Raw genomic sequence first — 20508 nt, forward strand, 5'->3', positions numbered from 1 at the left:
CGGTAAAATCAAGAAGTTCACTCAATATGATTTTACAGAAATATTAAGCTTTTCCTCAATTCACTGTCCATCCTTTAACTGCAATTGTTTAACACAAACAGCAGATCTGTTTGAATTAAAACTTCCATTCAGTTAACAAACACATTTTCGCACATATCCGATCATCTTCTACGTTGTATTGGAGTGAAGAAATTATAAATGGATAGATAATGCCTCGTATCCAGCGGCAACACAAGCATTCACCAACAGCTTTGTTTTTTGTTATTTTGACAGTGGCCTGTTGTCAACCAGTCTCTGATTAAAAATGACGTTAAATAGTGCAACATTTCTGTCCAAGACCTGCTGGTATATAGACTTACTACTGAGATACGTGCTACTGAGTTCTGGCTAAACAGCTAATGTCTGATCTAATATATTGTTATTAAATATATTGTTCTCCAAATATATAATTTAATACTTAACGTACCAGGCAGCCCGTAAATGGCGCTCATATCGCTGATGTTCACATGAGACGGGATTTCCGCAGATGTTGAGTATGTGCGTACTTGTGCCATTGTTTGTGTATGTGTGGTGCAAACGAATGACGTGTTTTTGTGTGTGTCTGTATGTGTGTGTTTTGGTTGGTGTCTAACAGCATCCGTCCAAGTGTTTCAGAGGTTGTTTGAATGGGGATGACCTCATATTATTTCTCAAAAAGACAACAATAGTTCATCGCCCATCGAAATGGTTTGAAAAACCATGACAATGAAAAATAACTGGATTCTTTTTTAGCTCATTTATTTTATTTTTTTGTAAAAAGAAATGTTGTTTTTTTTGGCCTAAAAATAAATGACATGACCTGTGCTGTGACTAGGTTTGAGTCTCCATATTGTAGGAATGTTACCAGAGCTCAGAAGCCAGAGCGCCAATGTTTGACTGGCGTACAAAGTCCTCCTGTGTTGGTAGAACATTGTATTGTAATACAGAGAGGCCTCTAATAGAAAAATACAGCTGAAATATTTCACCACGAGTAAAGACAGTTACTAGTAGGGTCGATCGACTGTGCGGACAAAGATAAATATCCTGAATGACTTAATGAATGAGAAATCAAGCACTAAGTAGTTGAGTTTATTGTTATTCTTCTCTCTGTTGCCAATGCCATATATGAGATCAACTACGGTATATATTTTTTTGTAGTTATGAAATGTTCTAAAAAGAGTTGCCAAGTGATTTCTCCTGCTTGAGGTGCCCTAGTGTGTTTGGTGTGTCCACTCTCTTTGATCATTATTTCTTCTCCAGTCCAACATTGGTCTATCACATAATTACATCTTGTTCAATCCAAGACCACTGCTTTGGCTGAATACTGAACTGATTTCAGAACGACATTAGTTGTCAATATTCAGTGACTTTCTTCAAAAGTGTATCACTCAGTATGTCAAACAGGTTTGACTAAATCTAAAGAATACAGGAAATCTCAAATTCCTAGCTTGTGACCCATAACAGGATTAACTTTTTCTTTACTTATTCCAGCCCAAAACCTGTTAGTCATACTTTGTGAAGGAAAATGTTCATGTTCCCTCGATGAAGTAAACACTTAATGCTGCTAAGTGTGGGTTCTGAGCTTGCGTCTGGAATCTTCTAGCTTGCTGCTTTTGGGGGGTGATGAGGGGGGGCAATGAGTTTTGGGCAAGTAGACGCCTCACCATATCACCCAAAGTACTAACATAGACCTACTTCAAGTTTGAGAGTTTATTTAATTGTATTTTATTTATACAGGTTGTAAGTTGGAGAGCAAGACTTCATCGCATAATATGGACTACTGCACAAAAATCCTTCCCAGCAGAGACTAAGCATCGTCAGTTTAACTAATGTTCACAGGAGATGCCAATGGTTAGGCTTCCTCCATTTTAATTTTGCTGGCTGGTTGAATGGTGCCAGTAAATAAAGTTTTTTTTTTTTTCTCACATGCAAAATTATTAACATGCACACAAGGAAATTCTCATTATGATGAAGTCAGATATTTCTAAATGAATTCTGTGTGAATTGTAATGCTGCTGACCATTTATAGCGCTTTCAGATTGACCATTTAAGGTTGACTTCTGAAAGGGGGAAGAAACAATTATTAGGAACGAAGAGCTCATGTCAGCGCATGTAACAGAAGTGCTTGGTCTGGAGGAAAGCTTACTGTTTGACTGAAACTAACTGAACACTTCAGACTTTTTCCGAATTCTTTTTTCTTGTCTTGGGAGACACGCGTCTGCTAAAAGTGAGTAGATGATTATGACATCTTCCTCTGTGTATAAAGGTTATGGGTGTGCAATTTATTTTGGTTTTGAGATAATGCCATGTAATATTGAGGTAACAGATTTAACATTGTGAGATTTCATTTTGCTGTACATACAAAATTTGTGGATTTAATAAAATTGTCTGCAGATTTTCATATTTTGGCCTTGTCTTGAGTCATATGTTGAATAAATAATTATATACAATAGTTTAACACCAGTTTCCTAAACTGGACAAAAGCAATTTGCTGTGTATAATCGTAACCTTGTGCATCTGTAGCATATTGAAAGAAAACGAGTGTCCATTTTTACAAAGTATTTAATAAACATTTCACATGGTTTATAAAAAAAGTGCCTCTAAGATTTATCACTTTTACTTACTTATGATCCATACAAAGCACCTTTAGTATAAAGAACGATATAAATACAAACATTTATTTCTCTGGTCTCATTGGTTTTCCAGAAATGCTTTTTGAAATCTTGTCAACTTTTCAAAAGACAAACATTTTTTCCAAAATACATAAATTAAGGTCCATTTTAAAGGGTCAATACAAGTCTGGGTGATCAAACCATCATCCTGTCTTCACTAAAACATTGGTTAGCAATACAGGGTAATTGTGACCAATGAATTCCTGAAATCAACGTCCTTTAACTATTCTACCTAAAAGCATTTAGTGTGCCACTAAATGTAAATCAATGACAAGTGCTACAGTCCCACGCTAAATGATCGTCACCAGAATAGGTACATGGATGTGAGTTTGATCAACCAGACCGGTATTGTCCTTCAACAGTCATGTAGAAAGGCTTTAATGTCAAATAACACCGCTTTAGTCCGTCTCTTTAGTACTCCTTGTGTTGTGTGACTGAAGTGCTACATCTGTATGGACAGCAACAGCTCCTCTGAATGAATACTGCATTAGACGCCACGCTACAGTGATGTTCATAACGTGGCTTGGTTTTCAACTGGTTCTCCTACAACAAGGCATAACTAAGTGCAGACCAAAAAAAAATCTGTCCATGAGGAACAGTTGTATGTTTGGGCACCCATTTTGTTAATGTGTTGTTGCCAAGCATTAATACAAATAAAAAAAGTTGAATCTAATAAGAGTATTGTTTAACACTAGAGATTCAAAAAAAGTGATTTGAATCCTAACATGAATGAGCAAACGAAAGGTTTCAAGCAACTAAAAGTGCAGGTTAAATGAACGACTAACATAACAGGAGCCTATGCTATAGCTTCTCTCACATGAACTTATCTAGGGAAGTCCATGCACCTATATCCCTCTCCCAAGAGATAAATGAGGCTTAAAGAAAAAGGTACATGCTATATTTACCGAAAAATTAAATGTAGACGACTTTTTTGTAAAGGAACAGCTTTACATAAAGACACAATACATATTTCTTTGCAATTGCAAGAATAAAAAAAGCAAATGGGACAGGAAGGGGGTTGGAAGTTACATGATTGCTTTCAAGTCAAAAGGGACAAAATGGAACTAAACAAACCTTCTAATACCAACAAATGAGGATTGTTGCTTACTAAATACATACACTTTGGGGCCTTTATCAGGTCAAATAATGTCGTACTTTAGAGCAACACAGACTTAAAAAACGTTTGGATGATGCACTTTGGAATTAAACGTGCCCATTACAGATTGGAACGGGTTGTGCTTGAAATAGTGTGAATGTTGCTCTCCATAAGGGAGACCCTTGCTGATTCTCTCCAACAGGAGAGGCATTCGGACAGTGTGGGATGGTTTAATACTCAAACATTTAAGAAAGGTCAAATAGCTGCCCTGGTTAACACATCAAAAGCACCGTCGCAAACATCTTTAGATAAAGTACAGATGTAAAGTAAACAATCAGACATGAAGAGGAGTACAAAATTACATGCCATGATTTCTCTTGTATATTAGAAAAGGAAACAAAGTCACCAGGGAAGGAGTACTGGAAGGAGGAGCGGACGTCTTAGGGAGGAGGCTGCCTCCTCGTCATTCTTCTCAACATGGCGGTTTTATTTAGTCCATAAATCGCTGGCAGGCCTTCTTCCAGCGGCAAGCTGTGCACCACTGGTCCCTATGCTCGATGCCGTACACTTTACGGCACTTTTTGGCCTCACCGCGCACCCGCCTGAGAGAGGGAGGGACGGGGGTTAAAAATAACAGTCTTGCAACCTCCTTTATTCCAAATGTATTCAGATATTTCGTACTATCGTTGTCTCATCTCTTGTTTGGTTTGACACGCACACACTTTCACTTCATCTATAATGTGCCGTGCCAAGACCAATCCGCTGGACCAAACACATCTACACGTCGACATAACAACATGGCACATGATGTCCTCAGTGAGGGCTGACCTGGTGGGCCAGTGGCAGCGGGGAGGGGATGCACTGGTGGGAGTGGTCCTGGCGGGGGCGCTGTGCTGCTGCTGCCACTGCTCTCCCACGCTGACGGAGCGCACTCTGAACGGTTTCACTGCCCCCTGAAGAAGAGAGATGGCCTTTGGTTAGAATTGAGTCCATGCCCTACATTCACACTCACCTCACCAGGTCAGAGAGCGTCCGATAAAGCAAGCCAGTGTGCCAAGTTTCATTTGATTTCATATTTTAAATGTTAAGGCTCCCATGGAGAATATTAACTACGGTAATATAATTTTTTTTAATTTATTCATGTGTATGTATGTATGTATGTATGTATGTATGCTTGCATGTATGCATGTATGTATGTAATTACATGCATGAATCATGTTTGTGCACACACCTAAACCAATGCACGAGAGTTAAGATTTCATTAACGCCTTTGTCTGATCTTGCTGCAGTGGCAGCTGCCCTGCCCACCTCTTTGTCCACGTGTTGTTTACCTCTCTAAAAAAATACCCTGCAGTTACCGCTTGCCTCCAGCAGATGGCAGAGCTCAGAGTGAGCAGGGCAACACAGTTATGGAACATCTGATCAAATAGGCAGGGGGATTGGCTTGATAATATCCAGGACATCCCATCTCAGGGGCAACGGCTACAAATCAGCCTGCTTTCAACAACCAAACACTGTTTCCTTGGTGGACAACACCAGGCCAACAACCCCTCTGTGAGAAAGGATATCTTTGCACGGTCAACCACTGTTTTTACATGCTTGCTGCAGTGAATGTAAGTTGTGGCCGAATGATTTCGAAAATAACGATGGGATGAACAAAAAAGCCGCTTTGTTCATGGGTGTGTGTGTATTACCCAATATTTGGACACGTTTTTGAGGTCAAATGTAATGCCATTGTATTTTGTAGTTGGAGGCACAGCTCGACCCTAGGCGATTCAGGGACACTTGTCTATATTAGCAGGTGCACTACGAGTTTACCCTTACTACTGCATGCTGAAGCCTGTCAATTGGCCAGCACAACCACAGTATTATAAAAAGGTGCAATACATATGTATCGCTTGTTTTGGTTTCAGCTTCTCGGCTCAACAGCTCTGGGTTGGATATTCTGGCGGCTTTGACAGCTTGTTATTTTTGACAGCTTTTTATGGTCCCCATTGCTCAAACAAGACCTGCAAGCCTGCATGTCTCTTCGCCAGGGGCTCCTTTCTGTGGTCAGGACGCACCCCCTGGGGGACAAAGGAGCATGCTTACCTGTTTGCTCTGCAGGCTACTGGCGTTGGTCCAACAATGGGAGGCTGAGCTGCAAGACGCCGGAGTCACCTCGAGGGGAGGGGGAGGGGCCTAAGGAAACCCATCAAAACACACCCATAAATCGCTGCATGCCTTGTTTGTGGAAGGCAGGGGAGGAGGGGTGGCTGTTTTCCTTTATCCCATGATGGCATGCGCTTATAGTCTCAAATCCACACACGATCATCATGCGTTTCATTGAGCTTTTATTTGTTTTTGTTGTTTTTTATCTCTGGTATCCCACCATTATACACGGAAATCATTTCTAGATAGCCTTGTGATGCAAGCGCCGATATCTTGAGAAAACCTTGATAATGTATTGAATAGTTCCAACATTTAACTGGAAAAAGATAATTAGACCATGGCTCAGAAGAAGGCGGTCCGGCCTACCTGATAGGAGTGTTCTGACTGGACTTGCCAGGGGCTTCTGCCAGACCCGGACGGGGCCGACTTGCTCAGAAGACTGGCCTGTTGGCACTCGTCCCCCGGCTCGCCGGCGGACAGGGCCCCGTCTCCCAGGGGAGGGGGGCAAGGATGGGGGGAGGCCAGGGATGGGGGGTGAGGATGGGGGGAGGCCGGGGGAGGGGAGGAGGGCGCCGGCCAGGGCACTGGAGACACGGGGCTGAGGCTGAGGTGGGACGGCGTCGGGGGCTGGCCCGGTGGCTCCTTCTGGTGGATCTCTGTGTAGTAGAAGTCCTCCTCGCTGCGGGAGCAACGCTCGTGCTCCCCGCCAGACCTGAGCAGCAGCAGACGCGACCGCGTTAGATGAGAGGGTCTGAGAGCGGCGACGCGACACATGGTCGTGCACAGATCCGACCGGATTTGAATTGTGAGTGGGGGAGTGTCTCACCCGAGGTGCAGCGTGCGCACATGCCGCTTGATGCCCACCACAGACGTGAGGATCTTCCCACAGGTGGGCCACAGACACCTGTAGGCCACCTTCATGGAGTTCTGTTGGACAACAGCGAGGGTAGGGATGTAAGAAATCAGGGGCCGTATTCACAAAGGATTTTAGGGCTAAAAGTAGGTCCTAACTGGCGAATTTAGGAGTAACTCCTAAAAATAATGGGCGTGTCACTCTTAAATTTAGGACTCCTAACTTTTTTCACTAAGAGCAATTCACAAAGTATTTTAGGCCTAAAAGTAGCACCTAAGTCTAGGAGAGCTTAAAAGTCCTCAAGAGGACTCCTAACTCAGTAAGACCTATTCACAAAGAATCGTAAATGCCTACGAGACGAAATGTTAGGGTATTAAACTTGTTGTGGAGTTAATCGCAATGCAATAACATCCCCGACTAACAGGAATAATCCGATTAGTCCCGAAATAAAATGTTATAAAAATTATAAATTATAAGAAAATATATATAATTTATAAAAAATAAAAATAATATCGCCATCAAAAGACGAGGACGTGTTCGTCAATAGGAAGAAAGTGCATTCCATCAACACGCAGGTTGTTTTTTATGCAAATTTTAACATAGCCTACTGGATGTTGTTGCAAAGTGGCCTGGATCTTCAGCTACCCATGATTCGCGCATTTTAATGGTGAGCGGTCTGAGGCAGCTTTTTGAGATGTACCAGTTGGGTGTCACTTGCTGGGTGACAGTGACTATCCATGCAATACGTGGCTCTAGACACCCTACCTTAATCCACAACCGGGAGCACAGTTAAAGGGTAACATGTAAGTGATTACGCAGATTACGCTTAGTCCTATGCGTAAAACACATCGTATTGGCTCTTTGCGAGCACACAAACATACACGAAATGTTGTGGAGAGAGGAATTGGGCAGATGAAACATCGGTTTCATGTCCTCCACGGCGAAATACGCCTCACCCCAGAGAGGGCAAGCACAGTAGCCTAATCACTGTGCCATTCTACACAACCTTTGCAAGCGGAGGAACATTCCACAGCCAGACGATGATGATGATGATGATGATGATGGCGATCAACATTACAAGGAATTTGGCCGTGTGGAACCGAGTGGACTGGCATTTAGGGATCACTTTGAAAACACATTTTAGGTAAACACCTTGGCACAAATCAGTCAACACTTGGGTAGTTCGTAACATTTATTTTATTTTAGATTTTACGTATTTTTATTGTTTGCTTTCTCTCTCTCTTGAACGTGCAGGCTACAACGTCATTATCGTGGTCTGCACAAAATTGTCATCATGCGTGTATTCTGCTAACTGCACTATAACTACTTAATAGGAATTCATTTCTAGCCTAGGCTATTTCCTTGTTTTTCGGTGATTCAGTGGGCTCGTCTGAACAACCAATCACCGAACTGACCGCTTCTAAACTCGTGCACGAGAATTGACGTAATCCATAGCAACGGCGCGTCACTCTTAGTTCACTCTTTGTGATTTATCCTTAGTAAGAGTAGGTCTCAGCGGCTTTGTGAATAACTTTTAAGAAAAAACTCCTACGTAAAATGTTTTAGCGCGAGTTAGGAGCACTCCTAGCGGTAAGATAAAATGCTTTGTGAATACGGCCCCAGAACAATTACGTTTGAATACACGGCCCAACGTAATTTGAACTGCATCATCATGAAGTGTGCACTATGCTGCCAAACATTTCACCTTCCCCTTTGATGTTGACGTCTATATTGGGCGCTCATTGATGCAAAATGTGCGGGGTCTACAGGGCCAGCAATGTGAATCAGCCGCGGTTATGTGATATAACCTATAATGCTTTTGTCATCGTTTATGATTTGCTTGGCGGTAAGTTATTTGCTACATGTTTGCACCCGTCGAGAGGAGATAATCAATATAATAATAGAGTCCATGATAGGCTTGCGCTTCGATTTCTCTCTCGTCTCCGTACCTTGCGTTTCCTCGGTGCCGGCTCCTCAAATAGAACCTGCTCCAGCTCCATGTCCAATCCCTCGTCAGAGGGTGTGGCTAGGCCACTATCAGCCTCTATGATTGGTGGGGAGGGGGCAGGGCTTCCGTTGCTATGGCCAACGCTCCAGTAGCCGCTGCTGCCACTGTCCGAGAGTTCCCCGCCAGCACACTCCATGCCGAGAGCTGATTTTCATGCAACACAAACCCATCCAACCACACACACACACACACACACACACACAGAAAAACAGACACTAAGACCATATGCATTTTCTACAATTATCATAATACTCATTGCTACTAAACTTACAAATGCGACTGTTGACACACTCCTTATATTACGGCTACTGCTATAACTACTACGACCCTGAGCTTACCTGCTGGTGTGTCCATTTGTTTGGGGCTGTGAAGCAGAGGACTGAAGGACAGGCTTGTAAGGACCAGGGCTGCCATCATCTCATCCATATCCACCTCCTCTGCAGTTCTATGGTTGGAGGAAAGACTGCAAAATGTTAGCATTCAGTCGGTAACCAAAGAGAGAGAAACAGAAAGCTATGCTGTTGTTTGTTGTGGCAGGCTGGATGGTAAGAACACATCGGCTTGGCACAACCACTGGTCATTTTAGAAGCATCGATGCTGACCGTTAAAATAGACACAAGGGATATGAATGACTCAAATTGTCCAGTCAAATAATCAGCTGCTGGTATGAAAGTGTAATCGAATATTCGATGCGGGGTGACATTCACAAATCCATGGCTCATCGGCCAAAAATCCCTTCAACACACCCTGCTCCATGTTGAATAAAAACATTTTGCACACTACTGATTTGAGTTTCCCTGCATTAAGTCACTAGCACTTTAAGAGAAATATAGTTTCTGTCTCTGATTAGCTGTTATGGCTAAGTACACACATTCTTTACCAAAGTACAGATAGTAAGATAGTAGTGTAAAAAAATCACTCTGGTAAATGTTAGTACTGATTCAACTTCTTTACTGTGAACATGTACAGGCTCTGAAATGTACTCAAAGTAAAAAGTAGCCCTCTCACATTTCTACCTGAAGTTTCTGGCCCAAGCTAACTGAACCTCACGTCAAATGAATATCACCCGAACCATTTTCCCTTTCCCTTTACATTAACTTCACTCCAATGTGCAAATCGGTTTTCAATGTCAGCAGCAGAACTGAAAACGAGAACGAATGTCTAATTAAGCCTAAAAAATTCCCCCGTCTCAACAGGACTGTTCCATCCATCCTCACTTGCTACGCTACTGGATCTCCCGTCCAACGCCATTTAAACTACAGTAAGACGCCCGTTCTGAAAATGTAAGGAGAAGAAACTACAGATATTTGTGTTGAAATGTAAGGATTCAAAGTAAAAAAGTTTTCAGGAAATAAATACTTAAGTAAAGTATAGATACCTGAAAACTGAACTAATGAGTATTTATACTTTGTTACTGCCCACCTCTGCTGATTATAACTGTCAATCTATCGCGGGTTGTTTACCTTTGAGTTGCTGTTTCTGTTCTGTCTACCATTCAAGCAGAGAACCAAACTATCTGACATGGTTACACTGGGTTACACAGGGATATAGATAAGTGTTATGGCTTATGTGTTTACATGTTAAACACGCAATGGCTAATGTGTGTAATTACTGTTTATTCATATATATGTTGTATCCGTTTTCCCTGAGAACCACCAAATTGTACTCTAGTAAACGTTGTTAAACCAGAGCTACCCTCTGTGGTTCTCTGACTGGAGTCACGCACCCATAGCGTTCGCCAGCTCTATTCTGCACATTTGCAGAGGCCCTAGATCTCTATTTACTTGTCAAAAGTTCCACCTGTGCCCAGGTGGAACTTTTGCAGGACTTTAGCCTAATCTTTTAGCGTAATGTTGGTGCCGTTTGATTGGGTTGCAAGTTCCACTCCAAATCATGACCCTGCGGTTATCTCAGGTGCGCCAGCGGCTTCTCTCACCTCCTGGGGACATCGATGCATGAGGAGACTGTGCGGGCTCCGTCCCCGGGATGGCCGGGGCAGGCGGAGGTGGAGGGGGACGGAGACGGGAAGAGGTGGGCGGAGGGCGAGGTCCACACGTCCTCCGTCTTCCTCAGGATGTGCCGGGCCTGGTCGGGCAGGAACACGGACACCTGGTTGTCCATGTGGTTGTGCTGCTCCACCACGCCGGGGCACTCGCGACTGCCACAGCGCACATACACCTGGGATGGAGAAGGGGGGGGGGAGGGGGTAAGCTGGCAGCATGCTATCGTTTTATTTCAGCTGGCCGAGGCTAAAGTCCTTCTCAGTTTCATGATCAATGAAGTTTCGGTTTGGGTGCTGACTGTTCCAGTATTTACGAGTGGCAGGAAATCCCCATAAAGTTCACTATGGCAAATATATGTACACCATAGCATATATACACTATAGGATATAGAGAGATATAGATGTATAGATACTGTTCAATCTCATACAGTCCCAATCTCAGCGAGTTTTCGGTTGCTCGTTTTGTAGGAGCTTTTTTGTTTTTAGCACCATGGACAAAAAAGTCCTCGATAGATTCTACAAAATTATAATTATCATCACATTGGAGCTGTATTTTATGCATTCTACGTACCTCACACCAAAAACGCGGCACTGTAAAAAAAAAAAAAGATACCAGACTTTTAAACTGATATTAAATGTGTGTTTTCAATACACCACCACACATCAGCACTGTGCTGCTATATTCCAAGTGGGGAGTCCCAGGGGAGTTACCCAGCCGCGAGGTTTGTTGGGTAACAAACCTCTTTTGAGTTTCTCCACAACGTCATGATTGTGCAGCGGCCAATGCTTTAGTTTTATCATTTCAATATATATTAGCCAGCTCCAAAAGGATTCCTCTTACAATATTTTTGTGATGGTTTAAGATGGTAACGTATGGGTAATGCAGCGCCATGTTTACGTACTGCTTTGCACCCCTAAATAAGACGAGACACCATGTTTCATTTGAAATCCCGCCTTTTTTTGCATTGCTGTCATCTGCAGCGATGTCAACTTTTACTAAGTTACAAAGTCTTGGAGGTGAAGCACGTGCCGAAAAATAAGTTTGGCGAGGCTTGTGTTTGTGTGTTTCCTCCTCAATCAGGTTCTTTGGTTCTACCAACTATGCTAAACTTTTTTTGTAGTATGCTGACTGCTTTAGTCTACATGAAGCTAAAAGAATAGCTGTGCAGTGTGGACAGGTATAGTATACAGACAGACTGACTGACTGACAAGACAGTCTCACCTTTTGTCCGGGGTGCAGCTTTATCTTCCCCAAGGCTGTGGCTGGTACCGGCCGCGTTGTCATAGTGACCGGGCTAACGCCTCCTCCTCCTCCTCCTCGCTCCTGGTGGTCACCTCCCTCCGATGGACAGGTGCTGCTCACTAGCGCCCCTTGTGGTGAGCGCTTCCCCAAGCGGATCTTGGGCAGCATAGCTGTCTATCTGGCCAGGAAGTCGGTCTTGTTTGTTTGTTGGGTCGGTTGGTTCGTGCTGTTGATGAAACAGCGCCCTGCTAAAGATTCTAATTATCACGCGGCAGATGGAGCCACAATGTTTCTGGAAGAAAGAAGGGGAACACACTGGTCAGGTTGGCGACTCATTGATGGCTTTTGAATGACACTCTTTTTTTCCACACCCTTGCATCATGTATTTCTTGTTGACATGAACCAAAACAATACTCTGGGTATGGTTGCGTGCACCGAGTAGTCTTTTCCCTAAATGAGGGGTGAAATTCAAGCCACACGGACAGTGTTGGGACTCTGGTTCTACGGAAAACAAAACAATAATTTACAGTTAGGCCCAAGGGGGTCGGGATCTGGTGGGCTGAGTGCCCCTATCCTGTTACCCATTAGGAGCATAGAGACTTGATGGGGTGGGATTAGATGGGGGGGGCAGAGAAAGAGGGAGAGGGGAGACAAAGGTCGAGCGAGAGACATTAAAGTGAAAGGGAGGGAGAGCCAAATGGTAACAGTGGGGGCTTGGGTTCCCCTGCGACCCCTCCCCCATTTACACACCCCCTTTGAAAGTTCCAGTAGGGAGTGAGTAACACAGCTGGTACGCATGGCAACAAACTCCATTTTTATACATTAGTTCTAAAGACAGTATATGACACACTTTCTTCCGCTATATTACATTTAGAACATCATCGTTTTCCACTTTTATCTTAATTGATTATCTCGCTTCATGCAGCCTCCCAACTATTTGCCAAGAATGAAAAAGAAAATCCGAGATAAATTATGATAATTTATTTTATTTTTTTACTGTATTCCATAACGCGATATTATAAATCGTCCAATAAACCCATGAACAACGTATTACATTTGTTGAGAATACTGAAGACGGTGTTGTGACGGACCAGCAACTGCAATGGGTAACTTGGCTTGTCCTTTGGATAAACAACTCCAGTGGGCGGGTTTACCCCCTAGCGGCCAACTCTGAAATACCGCATGCCAGTACTGAAGGCTACTGTCCATCGTGTTTCTCTTTACAACAAAGTGAGAGGCCACAAAGAAATGGCACATAATCGGCATGCATGACACAAAATCAAGTCACAAGCAGCCGACATGTATTGAACAGTAAATTGACGATATGTGTGTTGCATGATCTTGAAGTATATATTTTTCTATAAAGTTGACTAAATATTGTTGTTTGAACAAATGCACATGCAGAAAATATAGATCTGTAGATCTAAACCTGCAAACGTACACATCAAACTGAGCAATATCTGAAATATTGTTAAAAAACATAACTCATATAATAGGCTAATAGCTTACCTGAATAGATACATTATTTGATACCAATTATTTTGCGAGGCTACATCATTAGTTGACTGTTAGTAGGCTGTAAAGTCTGTCATACAATAATGTGGTCACAGGGCCTCTCAAAATATTTTGGCTTGAGAGGACAACGCATGGTCGTTCCTTTTCTTGAGTAACGTTAGCGTTAAAATACCCTAAGCTAGTAAATATGGCGTTTCAAAAGGTCGACTCTCTCCTTCGCTCGAATACATATCGCAGTGTTCCGCCAGCTTTTCGACGATATAAACCAGAAGAAGGATAGAATTATACAGAAAAACAACCCAAAACTTCCAATGCATTTCGTGCACTCACCTCTGTCAATGCGTGCACACACCCCCTTCAAGACTCGCTGTGACCGGCTGCAACTTGAAATGCTGCTTGGTTTCTGCGCCCGGAGACGTTGGCAGAAAGGAGGAAATAAAACCCGGAGCAGATTTCCACGGCGGAACTGAACGACTTGCTATCTTATCATAAAGTAAAGGCTTTCTACACGATAACTCGCGAGCAACAGTAACGACGAAAATTGACGGGTTGAGATGTCAATAACAGAACTAATATTATTATTAGTCGTTCTCTTATTCTTGCAATGTTCTTCGGTTCGGTGAACAGCATTGTGAGCTTCTCCTGTCCGCGTTTTCAAGTATGTCTCTCCTCAACGGTTTGCAGTACTTGTAGTAAACAAGTGACCATGTGGGAAGGATATCAGCGCTCATTGGTTGGTTCCAGGCTTCCAGCTCACACACCCCTAAAATATAACTTGTTTACAGAGTTGAGGTTGCAGAAAGCCCACAATAACCATGCTGCAAGTTCAAATAAATTGGCATCGCTGGCCATGATGAAGTTGTTTTTTCGTAATGTGAATGATAATAACACAATACAAATGCACGGATAGTATAAGGTCGTCGTAAACGCCGTTTCTGTACGACCCAACCTTGCACCTTATTGTCTATTGTACACACATCTTGCGTTCTGATTCCACAACATACTCCGAGGGGGAAAAAGGCTTATATCTTCTGGGACAGACTCACGACTACTCACTACCAGTCAAATAACGCCCCTTTTCACATACGGTTCTCCCGTGCAGTACGTGCAAAAATGAAAGAGCTACCCTTCCCGGGGAAGTACCAATACTCGTAAGCACATTTAAACAGCATGTGGCTACCGGTTGGGAAGTGCTTTATGTCAAACAAAATGGAAGGTCGACATGTTTCAAATACAGCTGGAACCACGTGTCCCGGGCAGCTAGGCTGTATACTGTTTTACTTCACTCGTTCCACTTCACAAAAACATACTATGACAATAGTGTAAAGAATCAGTCCACTAGATCTAAATCTCTTGAGTCGACATGAGATTAGGCCTTTATGTCCATTATGGCGAGACGGATCATCAATTTACCTTTACATTAGGCACATCGATTATATTTATTTTTGTGGTATTCTGTCTAGTTTGTGTTAACACAATTATGATACCACATAAATACAACTTTTTAATGATTGATTAAAAGATCACTATACAGTCATTAAAAATCATTTTTGAATAATTAGAATCTAGCCACGATGGTCAATGGGTTAGCAGGTAGGTCCACATGCATGTCTGTATCGCCTCTGAGACCTGCCGTTTATCAGTGGGTATCTTCATGACTTTCTGAGGTCATAACTTGATACTCCAACAGTTATCCTTTCCGCTTGCTCAGCTAGCCTATATGCATTTGGGCAATAATTAATAAGCCTGATTCTCTCCCATTGCTGAATTAATGGACCACAAAAGAGCCCTTGTCTGTCTCCTCTCCATCACAAAACATTGGTAAATCCCATCCCCATAACGCTCTGCTCTCGATTGGTTCTCAAGGGCATGTCATAACCAGCATCATGAATAAGAGTAGTCTGTGTAGCCTAATGTAAATTGGGTCGAAAGGTATTTTTTTTATCAATAATTATAAATCTTCTGATCATGACATTTTGTTTTGAGATGTACAATGAGACATGACATTATAATTGTCCATTGTCTGCTCCATCTTATCTTTTATGTATTTTGGTATAGGCAAAATGTATTGTATTTAGTTAGATCCTCGGAGGAAATGGGGCAGACACCACCACCTGCTGGTATGCAGTTATTTCCTCTGAAGCATCCTCCGAACGTAGGTAGGCTACTAGTTGGCCGTTTGCTGTAGTCAAGAGGTGTGTTCCTGTTCAACTCTTCGGCCACACAGGCGACGCAACAATCGGCCTTTGTCAAGGCAAGTTCTTTTAAGTCGGGTTGGTGTGTCAATGACTTTAAGCACAATATTTCGGTTGTCTGACGGTCAGCAAAGATGTCGTTCTGACTGTTGCGTCAGGGTTTATTGAAACGTGCGTTTCTGCACGCCTTCCTGCGTTGAGTCACCCTCTGTGGCCTTTAGCCAATGCTTGGCACGTAGGCTACCACAACTAGTCACCCACATTCTACTCACAAGCAAGTGACAACTGATTTCAACATCTGATGAACTCATCCAATGAACGTCTGAAAGTTTTAAATCGTCTCAACCACAAAGCGGAGGTCAGAGTTAATACACTCGTATCGTATTTTCTGGATTTTTAAACCTCTTCCTCTCAGAGTTTGAGATTGAAACAAATGGTTGAAAAACTAAACCGGTTTGTTGGTAGCAAGGTTTTTTGTTGTTGCATAGATCAACATGACAATGTATCAATTAAAGGGCCATTCAATCTTGTTTGGAGTGGCCGATGGATTTATTGTTTGTAACATCAATTGTATGTAGTTTATCATTTAAGTAATAAATTATCAATATACCTGGCTGGAACAATATTTCAAATGGAATGTAGTGTAATGTACAGTAAATGCCCCATATCACAGTTACAAATGATAACATTTATTTCACAATGTAGGTCAAGTTAGTTTTGAATAACCAAGTACACAAATATTCCTGTTTGCAGCTTGGCAGAGGAGCACATAAAAAATATAGCCTTTGGGACTTTTATCATTCCGATAAAACGACCCATGGTCCTATTTAGATGTAACAAGATGTTTGTTTTAACTAGGATGTAGACATGGTAACAGTTATAACTATAACTTGAACTTTCAAAACCTTGTAGATGTTTGGATTCATACATTTCCCCATAGATCTTCCTGCTCGAGAAAACACCAGAGGAAGCTCTTTCCCTTATGTCCAACCTGTCTTTGAATCAAAGGTGCATCGCCTCCTACTGCAGGGCTGGTTGTAATACAACAGAGTGTTCTGGAAGGAGTCGCCCTTCCCAGCCTCAGGGGCCCAGCAGTGCAGGCTTGCCGGGCTGCTCCGCCCTCTGCCTCTGGGGGTCAGTCAGGTGTTGAAAACGGGGACAGGGCCCCGGATGTTTCCTTACTGTTCATCCCCTGACTTGTACTCCGTAACTTGGCTAGCAGCTGACCAGCTGGTGTGTTCAGGTCTCCAACCTGATGGTCACCCCCCTCTGAAAGGAAAATAACATGAGATAACTTTATTAATACCGTAACGGGAATTCATGTGTTTATTCAAGTTGTATATTACCTATTATGAGCAGATTGAACTACTTTCTACTTACTATATTACAGCTGCATTTTGTTTTCTATGCACACACACACCTTATCTCCTCCTTCATCTGCCTTACACAATCACTCAACAGATCACTGAAAGACAGCAGGGGGCCCTATGACCTCGGAGGATGTCGAGTGGTTAGGGTTTTTGACTCCCAGACGAAAGAGACGAAAAAGATTCATCCACAGCCTAACCTGAAGCCGTTCTTGAGCAAGATATCTTACCGCTACTTTCTCCTCAATTGCATTCATTTGAATTCATCGTCTAACCTGAGTTCACTGTCTAACCCCTACCTGCCCCTTAATGACATGACTCTAAATTCACTGTCTTACCCCCACCTTCACCTTAATGACATGCATCTGACTGAGTTCACTGTCTAACCCCTACCTTCACGTCATGACATGTATCGGAATTCAATTTCTAACCCCTACCTTCTCCTTCTTGACATGTATCTGAATTCCCTGTCTTAGAACTAACTGCAAAATATAAATATTGTCTGAACAAGTCTAAACCCTGCGGGACTTTCGGACAGGAAGAGGAGCCGACAAACAGACAGAGGAGGGGCGGTTTGACCTGGTTGTTTTTGGGGGACCAGGTGACATCTCCACGGTGTGTAGCTGGGTACACTCTCATCCTCAGAGCTCTGCACAGGCAGGGTGTTCTCTGCAACACACACAACAGAGTACCTCAACACACTTTGCTGTGTGTGTGTATGTGTGTGTGTGTGTGTGTGTGTGTGTGTGTGTGTGTGTGTGTGTGTGTGTGTGTGTGTGTGTGTGTGTGTGTGTGTGTGTGTGTGTGGGTGTGTGGGTGGGTGGGTGGGTGGGTGGGTGTCAGTATTTTGTTAGTCTCAGTAGAGTTCTCCACGGTTTCTCGGTTGGTGTCCTGTGTTCGCCTTTTGTGCTCATGGCTGTGCATCTGTTTTGGATGTCTCTAGTGCTGTCTTTCGTGGTTTAGCTTTATTTGTGTCCATGGCATTCTTGTCTGTCTGGCTTGGTGTACATATGTGTCAGTCTTGGCATGTGACTACCTCTTTTGTGTGGCCATGTCATTCTGTCCCTCTGTACATTTCTCACCATACTCATCAATTTTTATGTCGTTGAACAGTGGGTTTTCTTTGGCTGACGTGGTGGAATCCTCCAGCTTTGCCTGCCAAATGATACAGTGTATACATTATGAAACACACTCACTAACAAAACTCAAACACAACCCCATGCAGCCACCCTGCTGTTTGGACAATTCGGTCACGTTGCGCCCTTAATCCTCACTCTCTCTCTACACAGTTCTTGTTACCCTTCTCCATCTAACCGTTGAGCTTGATCAACTCGATACATTTGGTCAGCTTTATTCAGTATATTCAATCCTTCCCTCTCTCTGCCCCAGTCCAACCTGGTGTTCTCCCTTCCCTCCCCTTCACTCTGTCTCACCACTTTGGTCAACTCAGACGGTGTGTCCTCCACCACTGGCTCGGTCATGTCGAAGGTACGTCTGTGTGACAAACATGGAGACAAAGTCAAATCGGATCCACTCTGTCTTGTTGGTAAGTGGGAATAGGGTTGTTTTTGTGCAGCCTCATTCTTTAGTGTTGCTTGACCACATGATGAAAATGATTTTTAAGAGTCACGTTCACGTTCGTACTACCGATAAGGACTAGGCATTAGTAATGGAAAAGGGATCGTGGTATCTAGGGGCAATTTTCATCCCTAATACGGACAAGTATCTTTCAGATGTAAATGCAAACCTGTGCAAACACTTATTCTTGTCTTTAATTTGAATTTCAATTGACCTAAATACAACACAATAGGAGAACATTAAACATCCCTCCTGCTCTGTGTTCATGGCTAACCCTAACACTTTGTGTATCATTGTATTCTTGTTAGTATTGAGGGATCCTCTCACACGCTCACTCTTTCACTCATATGCTCACACATGCACAAGCATCCACACATGTACAGGCACAAAGTCACACACACTATGCAATATGCACATCATGGAAATCAACAATATGTATATACAGTATGATGACCAGAGAACCCCTGGTTGCCCTTAGTGTATTATAATAGGACAATTTGATGGAGTTCCTCGTAATTAAAGTTTAAAGAAATATATCCTCAGGATTATCACATTATTTGATATAAAGTAGACGGTATTCACAAGGACCAAATTAATATAAAGAATAGGATAAGAGGGGTTGCTCCATATCGCTATGAAATGGGGACCTCATCTGGTGAGTAGTCGTTACTGCATCCAAGCCTCATCCGTACTTGCCCTACAGCACAATGTGATTCATAGAAGGGCTGGCTTGGCGAGACTGGTTTACACAACAAGATATAACCACCCTTTTCAGTTTGCAATTCGTTTGACGATGCAGGGCTAGTTATTCACAGGCAGCCAAGCAAAATATAAAAAGCTGTGTGTGTACCTAGTGATGGATAATTGTGTTGGCTTGGCGCTCAACCGTCAATTGTTTCTTCTATGTTTTGAAAACATGGTCCATTTGACTACCTTCCAAAGGCAGTCAAATGTATATCCATGAAGATTACTTAAACTTACACTGTGTAACGTTTTAACTGCAGCTCTTTACTCCATTGCAAAATATCAGAGTCAAACTATTTATAGATTTCTAAAGAGACCTTTATAGTTTCTCAATAAATCGACACTATATTGGCTTCATAATTATAGTTATAACTACACCTCAAGCTGTTGGTGGCTGCTAATGGGAAAACAAACATACATAGATATTCTTCAAATAACCAAGGTTATTATAATCACCAACTTTCAATCAAACATAACAGACTGACTTTACTTTTACTTTTCTGATTCTGACGGAAGTCTGCCCCACTGACCTTGCACAGCTGCTGCACAGTGAGGTGACGAAAATGGAGATGATGAGGAGGAGGAGCAGGGAGAAGACACCCATGTCTGGAGAAACAGTGGCTGTGGAGAGCATCCAGGAACCCAGGAATTCTCTGCCTACGGGGGCCATATTGACTGAGACTGAGAGGGGGGAGGGGGATTTAACACAGATATCATCAGATCTATATATAATATAACTATAGGCAATATAGTCACACTCTTTGGTCCCATCAGATTATTTAACACTTCAGTACGAGAGGAAGAAGTCATTTTAGATTTTCTTTCAATTATTTTATGTATCACTAACAACTACTTTATATCACAAATTTGTTCATGTTTCCAGCAAAAAATGGTGCTACCAGTACGTCTTCCTCAAGCTAAGAAAAGCAAGCAGCAACATTGTGTATTCAAACTACGCTTACGTGAGACCTATTTTCCCTTACAAATGATATGTAAACTTGGATGCTCACTGCAGACGCAGGCCTGTTTTTCAGGAACTGGAAAGCAGGACAAACTGCTTTTTATT

General features: G+C 42.7%; 2 protein-coding genes across 3 annotated transcripts in view; one reads left to right on the top strand and one right to left on the bottom strand.

The window, feature by feature from the left end:
- Positions 1–2652, top strand: part of LOC130404045 (Golgi apparatus protein 1-like) — a 31488-nt gene extending 28836 nt beyond the window's left edge. The window contains exon 27 of one of the 2 annotated variants that reach the window (XM_056608636.1): positions 1756–2652. In XM_056608636.1, the coding sequence (XP_056464611.1) occupies positions 1756–1848 (93 nt within the window). In that variant the 3' untranslated portion in view covers positions 1849–2652. The remainder of the gene's footprint in view (positions 1–1755) is intronic. The other variant, XM_056608635.1, reaches the window with a different exon arrangement.
- On the bottom strand, positions 2415–14751 carry znf395a (zinc finger protein 395a). Its single transcript, XM_056608638.1, has 10 exons — positions 13889–14751; positions 12023–12335; positions 10735–10976; positions 9137–9243; positions 8740–8942; positions 6764–6864; positions 6304–6649; positions 5878–5967; positions 4615–4739; positions 2415–4388 (listed from the first exon to the last, which is right to left on the bottom strand). Exons 2-10 carry the CDS (start codon positions 12209–12211, stop codon positions 4277–4279), a joined length of 1515 nt encoding a protein of 504 aa, XP_056464613.1. The 5' UTR covers positions 12212–12335; positions 13889–14751; the 3' UTR covers positions 2415–4276.
- Between the last annotated feature and the right edge of the window lie 5757 nt (positions 14752–20508).

Source organism: Gadus chalcogrammus, chromosome 14 (genome assembly GCF_026213295.1).
Source record: "Gadus chalcogrammus isolate NIFS_2021 chromosome 14, NIFS_Gcha_1.0, whole genome shotgun sequence".
NCBI classification, from domain to species: domain Eukaryota; kingdom Metazoa; phylum Chordata; class Actinopteri; order Gadiformes; family Gadidae; genus Gadus; species Gadus chalcogrammus.